The sequence below is a fragment of the Penaeus chinensis genome, chromosome 6, assembly GCF_019202785.1.
Source record: "Penaeus chinensis breed Huanghai No. 1 chromosome 6, ASM1920278v2, whole genome shotgun sequence".
Classification (NCBI taxonomy): Eukaryota; Metazoa; Arthropoda; class Malacostraca; order Decapoda; family Penaeidae; genus Penaeus; species Penaeus chinensis.
The window spans coordinates 23,746,654-23,754,191 of NC_061824.1; the positions used below are offsets into that span (position 1 = coordinate 23,746,654).

The 7,538-nt window shown below is 45.4% G+C and overlaps 1 protein-coding gene across 1 annotated transcript in view; it reads right to left on the reverse strand.

The window, feature by feature from the left end:
- The window catches only part of LOC125026530 (pinin-like), a 5,866-nt gene extending 236 nt beyond the window's left edge, over window positions 1-5,630 (reverse strand). The window contains exons 1-2 of the mRNA XM_047615027.1: window positions 4,331-5,630; window positions 1-3,647 (exon numbers count right to left, since the gene is read on the reverse strand). The exon at window positions 1-3,647 is cut by the window's left edge and continues 236 nt beyond it. Coding sequence (XP_047470983.1) covers window positions 2,432-3,647; window positions 4,331-4,407 — 1,293 coding nt within the window. The 5' untranslated portion in view covers window positions 4,408-5,630 and the 3' untranslated portion in view covers window positions 1-2,431. The remainder of the gene's footprint in view (window positions 3,648-4,330) is intronic.
- Window positions 5,631-7,538: the final 1,908 nt, after the last annotated feature.

Below are 7,538 nucleotides of genomic sequence, written 5' to 3' on the forward strand. Positions count from 1 at the left end.
GAGGGTCGTTTCGGTCACGTCACCTGAACACACTGGGGTCCAGAGCCTTTCAGACGTTGGTTTAGGACGTCTAAGCATGTCACACTGCTTTTCTGTCGGTGATAGCGTATACATGCAGTCAAGTGAATATACGAGATATACATACCATATATTCACCATTTTTTTCGAGACTGCATGTGCACCATCAGAGCAAAAGGCCAGTGTTTTCTTTTGTCAGAAAGTAAGCACTGACGAGTTGAATATGTTTGATAGTTTTTATGGATTATCTGATCTGTTTAAATCAAAAGAGAACTGTATATGACTATTATTAGACATAAATGGACCTTCTGTAACTTAAAATATTTTGGCAGTGAAAAAATGATAAATGAGTTACGATTTCTTTAATATGACATACAATTTGAACACCTAGTAATATGCAAAACAATACTGATGGTAATAATGGTCCACTTTGTTTACTTTCGTAATGGTTCTACAGTTATCTCAGTTATTTTTGTTTTATTATACATTACTAGCATTTACCCTTTCTAATAATCCACAATAATAAAACTGTTCAACTCGGTACATAAATGGTGTATTCTTGAAGTGGACATCAGTCATCTTGTCAACTATCAACTATCAGTAGGAAACGAAGACTTTCACACAAATCCTGCAAGCTGTGACTACTGGCCATACATATATCATGCACCACACCATACTTCTCTGCAGTTTCAAAGTACTTCTTCTATTGCATGATAAAATATCCTTATTATGACAAGCTCAGTGATAGCTAATAGTGATAATACTCGAAAGGTTTACGACATCAAGGTTTTGTAGTAAAATAGAATCTATTTCATTCTTTGAATGAGATGAAGCAGTTCACAAGAAACCTTACAAATGCACGTGAAATAAGTGTAACTCAATAAGGACTTGTGCTACGTTTACATTTATGAGAAGTAGAAAATGCAGAATGTACTTCCGGCTGAACCTCACTCATGTACAGTGACGCTACACCACCCTGATGAATTGATATTCTGCCTCGAAGAATGCCTTATACCAGTTAGGAAGCTATCTGGTCACAAGCTTCTCGGACTAGTGAGGTTCCACCTTCATAATTTAATAGGGCAGTTGGAATGAAGTCGAATTATATAAAAAAGCGAAAATGAGATTTAGATCAGCTATTAGTGGATGTTATCTAACTGACTGAACAATATCCGCAATGGAATGCTGTTGGATTTGGGTGTTCTAATAGTGATCATTACGGTATATCTTTTTAAAACAACCTGTACTGATTTTACTTTGTATATCCAGAAAATGGCAAGATTGAAAGTAAGCCATAATAGAAAACGTATTAACAGTTATAATCATGTTTCGTACACATAAATCATTAGGCAAATACGTATACAAGAACAACTTACTGAACCCACATCAAGCAGATATCACCAACTTAGCCCTGAAATCAGGCCTGTATTTTATATTGTAAGCAAGAGTGAATTCGTGTTATGTTTGACTTGTATGATCTGGACTTATGTTGTGAAGGCTTGGCCTAATAGCGGTAGGGAAAAGTCAAAATGTGTTTTTTTTTCTATTTATTTATATATAATATATACTTATTTCTTGGATTGATGAGAAAATGCTTGATGAACATCCCTGATGTCAAAGAATCACTGAGTTTATAGATTCACAGCCTTGTAGAGCACTGACCTTGCTTAAAAATACTTGACACGCATCGTCAAGTAAAGGAAGTGATTCTACAAAGATTATCAATATGTACACATGAATAAGGTGGAACAGGCAACTTTGACTCTAATGTTGAACCTTCCTTTCTTTACTGAATAGACGAAGTTAGAATAAAGCCATATTTGAAATGACGTGCTGTCCTTTTGATGAAATAAACGTCGGAATTCTTGCATTAGACTCAAGATCACCCGAATATCTAAGACCATTTCTTAAAACTCACAATAAAGCTTCGACACTGAGCTGACGGTGAACCTCTCTCCAAAGGCACCAATGAATATCTAGGAAATATATACTCTGTGATAGACTCTAATCTCAGTTGATGATAAAACACGACACTGAAGACTGTTGCACATACATCTACATAGCAATATATACTTATAAAACATCCAGTGCATTACTGTCTATAGATGTTATTTATTGTTCTTCAGTACACATTTCACTGTGAGATAACTCACTTCACTGGTTTTGCACAAGTTTTATCAAATATTGACAAGACCATGCCATACACATTTACATTGAGATCACATAAACTTACACATATATCCATGTTCAGTGTTCATGTTGCAGTGACAGCATTGTCTGCCAGAAAATCTTTTACATTCACATAACTCAACCTTGTGATAAATATCAAGTATTTTGTGTCTATAATTGTCTAAATGTTCGCTGCACATATAAGGGTGAATATATATAAATATTTTTTCTTTCTCTTTCACTTTTAGACAAGAGTATCCAACACATAAACTCCCTCGTCACTACTACTGTGGAGCGAACTCAGCCCTGTGTCTGAGTTCGAGTCTGTTGAGTCTGTATCTTTTCCTCCTCCTTCACTGGCTTTGGTGGAGGAAGGGAGTGAGGACGAGGGTAACGACGTGGAAGAAGAAGAGGAGGACTTTGGTGCTGAGGTGCTGGGGGTCTTGCTGCCAAACCCGCTCGTGTTACTACTCGTCGAGGCTTCAGACGAGGTGCTGGACCGCGAGCTCACGCAGAGACTGCTGTTTTTGGCCGAGTCCCCGTCGTCCTCGTCCTCCTCCTCGTCTATGGGCGGAGGACACGCGGGCAAAGGAGGCGGGACGTCCTTCTCGTCCGACGTCGGGTTATTTTTGCTGATCTTATTATTAAGCTTTGTGGAGGGTGGTGCCACTGCGACGGGTGCGCTGGCACTATTTACAGGAGGGACTCTCGGCGTGGCACTGGCGGCTGTGGTCGCGGTAGTGGCGGCTGTGGGAGGGACGTGCGCCTGGGGAGGAGAGGGGTCCGCGGGGAGGCGAAAGGCCGTGGGAGGAAGGTGGATGATGTATTCCAGGTGTTCTCTCAGAGCCTGCGTCTCTCGGTCGGATTCGGTCTCCTCCTGCAGCAACATCTCCAGCTGCTTGCGCTGCTGCCAAAGCATCGCCTCGGTTTCCCGCAGTCTCTGCTCGTTCTGCCGCACGTCCGCCACCAGCTGCGCGTGCACGTGGGCGACGCAGACCAGCTCCTGCTGCAGCAACTCGGCCTCGTCTTTGTGTTGCTCGTGAGCGGCCTGCACCGCGGTGTTCATCCCCGACATGGTCTCCTCTTCGTGCAGCAGGCGGTTGTTCAGGTCCTCGATCCTCGTCAGCTGCGCCGCGATCTGCTGCAACTCTTCCAGCTCCGACGACGTGGCCGCCTCCTCCTCCGCCGTCATGCCCTCCAGCGTCTGCGACGCCTCCTCCGTTACCACGCCCGAGTCGTTGCTTTTCTCCTCGCTTCCGGGCTCGTCCTTGGTCTCGCAGCTGTCGTCCTTGAGGTAGGAATGCAACAAGTAGTCCCTGCCAAGGTTCTGGACGCGAAGGAGGTGCATCTGCTGCTCATATTGCTCGATCTGGCACTCCCGCTCCTGCAGGCGCCGCAGCTGCGTCTGGATGGTCTCGCCCTGGGCCACCACCAGCCGCATCAGCCGCTCCATCGTCTCACTGCAAAAGAGCGCAAGTTAGAGTCTCATCCACGGCGTTATGGCGGACATGGGACGGGCAACAGATTCATGCAATAACTGCTCGATGAACAAAAAATCATCTTTCAAAACTGATTTAGAGAAAGAAAATATCCGAGAAAGGATGATGACTTTGATGAGCAACTGCGGGGAGTTACAAAATAACGGGAGGAATTATCAAACACACACATCTATTCATGACACATGCATGAATGTCTGTATGTATCAGTTCTCCTAGGCTAATCCGTATCTATTTAAAAAGATAAACATACATGATTGTGTGTATGTGCGTGTGTGTGTGTGTGTGCGTGCGTTTTTTTTTTTTTTTTTTTTTTTTTTTTGTGTGTGTGTGTGTGTGTGTGTGTGTGTGTGTGTGTGTGTGTGTGTGTACGCGCGCGCGCGCGTGCGTGCGTGCGCGTGTGCATGTGTCTGCGTGAGTGGTGGACGTGAGTGTGTGCGTGTGTGTACATGCGACGTGTGTGTAAGTGTGCATGTAATAAATTCAGTACACAAATCCAAAGTAAAAGCTATCTCTAAAGCAGCCAATCAGAGCCAACGCATCACACACAATCCTGCACGATCGCATGTCTCTCGGCCCGAGCTGCTCACCCAGCGCGGCCTTGAGACAGCGTGACTGAAGGATACAAAAAGGGGTGTCGGCAGTACCTCCTGAAGAAGGGCAGAAGAGACATGGTTTTCGGCGGCCCGCACCGAGGGCGGCACACTCCTCCCATGAACTTCATCGTGATTGTCTAGTCCCAAAACAAATTGTAAAAACTATGTCTATTATGAGATGTCTCGCTGCAAGTACTATATGCTGAGAAACAGCTTCTAAAACCAGCTAAAATATTTAGAATACAAAACGCGGTCTAGAGATTCTAAGTTTTTGTTGAGTCCCGACATAAGACTTGTAGTTCAAATACCTATAAGATAACTCGCAGTAACAGCCTCTAATCAAGCCTTGGAAGATTTGGATCCCTAATTTTCACAAAAAGTGTCTACGCTCATTGGGTATTCCGGGCACGCTCACTCCTCATTCGCAGCGTGTATACGTTCTCCCTTCATTCTCCTCCGATCATCTCGCGGGCGCCTCATGCAAACTAAAGAGCCGAGAAAGTTCCCTCTTCGCCCGCCCCGTCGTGGATCGAAACCAGAAGAGTTAGCTCAGCCTCTCACTAAATCAGGTTTTCTCAGTCTCAACTCCCCCCAGATTTAGTCGGTGGAATCGCAATTCGGAATGTCGCTTGCTCTACTGTTGCATTTTCCTTCTCTCTACTGCGTCTCCCTCACTTCTATTCCGTCCTGGCCTCCCCTGTCGCCCCCTGCTGCTCCCTGTCGACCCCTGCCTCGCTTCCTCGCCCCGTAGCCTTCGCCCGCGGTTCTCCCTTCACTACGCTGGACATGTACGGTTTCCGCGCAGCCGAGACGCACTTTCTCCACGTCCGCGCGTTTAGCCCCGGGCTCTTCCGTTCATTCGCCGTGCCTGCGTATCCCGCGCACGAACAAGTAAGCGACAAAAAAAGACTGTATTGAGTATTATTCTCGTTTGCTTTCTCTCTTCCTGCGCGACGCTCTCCGAACCTTCCTACCTACAATCACTATATCTCGCTAAAAAACTACGGTTGGCTTGGGCGACGTCGAGCACACTATCGCTTTCGGGATGTCACACTTTCCACTTTTCGTCACTGGCGCTACGTCCCTAAACTTCAGCGTCTGTCCTTGGCACCGAAGGTCACTGCATCCTGCGAAGCAGCACTGCACTAGCTCGCAGACGTCTTGGCACTATTGGCGTTAGTCTGGTTCCAAAGGCGTTAGTCTTGGGTCCTACGACGTCGTAGGTCCGGGCAAGGGTCCAGTGTGTCCTCGCGGTGGCACCTGAATGCGCTGTGGGCAGGGGTGCCACCGCCGAGAGCCCGCCGCCTCCTCTCCCTCGTGCCCTTCACTCCTGCGCGAGGATGCCACTGCCGATTCGTCCCGCGCCCTTCACTTGCGCTTAGCACCTAGCAATCGGGCCTCTTTGAAGCCATGCACAACTTGACAAAGAAAATATACCAGAACTTCTCACGGGAAAGTCGCCATAAATAAAATAAACGCTGTTATAAATGAAAATTAATGAATGAAAGTTGCGCGCCAATACACTAGGTGGCATCTGCGTTCGCGTGCGGACCCTTCACCTGGAGATGTCCGACCTGTGACTTTTTCGGCCACGTGTCCGCGCAGGAGATGGCGTAACAGGTGTCTGCGCTGGTGATTGTACTTTGGCATTTTTATGCCCCGGTCGCTTGGAGGAAAAAAGTCTATATGAATCAATATTTGCCAATGCGCCCTCGCCCCCAGTCCTTGACACCTTTCCTTGTTATGCTCAGGCCCATAAATCATGAAATTCAAAATCAGAGACCTTTAATTCATAATATCGTATATGAATACCCACAAATGACACTTTAACAACTTAACGGTCTCTATCCAACGTAGGTGTAAGCTGCTCTTTAACGCACTGAATGAACGCGAGCGACCCAAGTAACAAGCAGCGGCAAGGTCGTCTGTGCTAAGGGTTGCCCAAGAATTCCCGCCTTCTCGCCCACACAACTTCCTCGACCTTAACTCGGGGTCCCCGAACGACGGTTTTTGTGCCTCCTTTTACCTTGGATAACTTTCGCGCCTCTTCGCTAATTCACTTTATGACGGGCGGGATACGTTGTGCATGGGCAACGGTGCCACCCGACGATGCAGTCACGGCGGGCACGCGGATAGATATCTCGTCTCGGCGGAATTCCAGACGGAAACGCTATGTCACAGGAAACGCGTGAACCTAAGCTCAATTCTTGGCCTTTGTAATAAATCGAAGGCAATGACAGCATCATGACTATCAACCATTCAATTCCTTTACTTCGATGGAAAATTGTTTCAGCAGGCAAGGGGCCAGGGGGAACTGGCTAAGGGGGGAGAGGGTTGCAATTGACCTTAACAGGCAACCTCTACTCAACTACGATTCCGCGATAAGCTATTTTGAAAAATTAGTTTTCCGTTTCATTTATCGACAAACTTCAACTATAAAATGCTTGATTAAGTGATCACAGCCTGAATAAATTCCACGCTTTCGCATCCCCTCCTCTTCACCATCCTCACGGCGGCCGTCCTTCAGCTGTCCGCTCTGGCTCTGCATCAACTGCAATTACCATTATCCACTTCTCTACACAATACTGCTGCTCTGACCGCTTCTAATTCTGGCACTACTGTTCTTCTCATGACACTAATAACAGTAGTAGTAGTAGTAGTAGCTCTAATAGTAGAAGTAGTACTGGTAGTTGAGGTAGCAGTTCTAGCTGTAGAATAAGAATAAGAAGGAGAATAAAAAGAAGAAGGAGAAAAAGTCGTAGCAGTAGAAGTAGTAGTAGTAGTAGTAGTAGTAGTAGTAGTAGTAGTAGTAGTAGTAGTAGCGGCAGCAGTAGTGGTAGAAGTAGTGGTAGTCCCAGTAATAGAAGTAGTATTAGTAGTAGAAGTAGTAAAACTAATAGTAATACCACTACCACCAGTAGTAGTGGTGGTAGTGGTAGTAGTAGTAGTAGTAGTAGTAGTAGTAGTAGTAGTAGTAGTAGTAGTGGTAGTAGTAGTAGTAGTAGTAGTAGTAGTAGTAGTAGTAGTAGTAGTAGTAGTAGTAGTAGTAGTAGTAGTAGTAGTAGTAGTAGTAGTAGTAGTAGTAGTAGTAGTAGTAGTAGTAGTAGTAGTAGTAGTAGTTGTTGTAGTAGTAGTAGTAGTAGTAGTAGTAGTAGTAGTAGTAGTAGTAGTAGTAGTAGCTCTAATAGTAGAAGTAGTAGTAGTAGTAGTAGTAGTAGTAGTAGTAGTAGTAGTAGTAGTAGTAGTAGTAGTAGTAGTA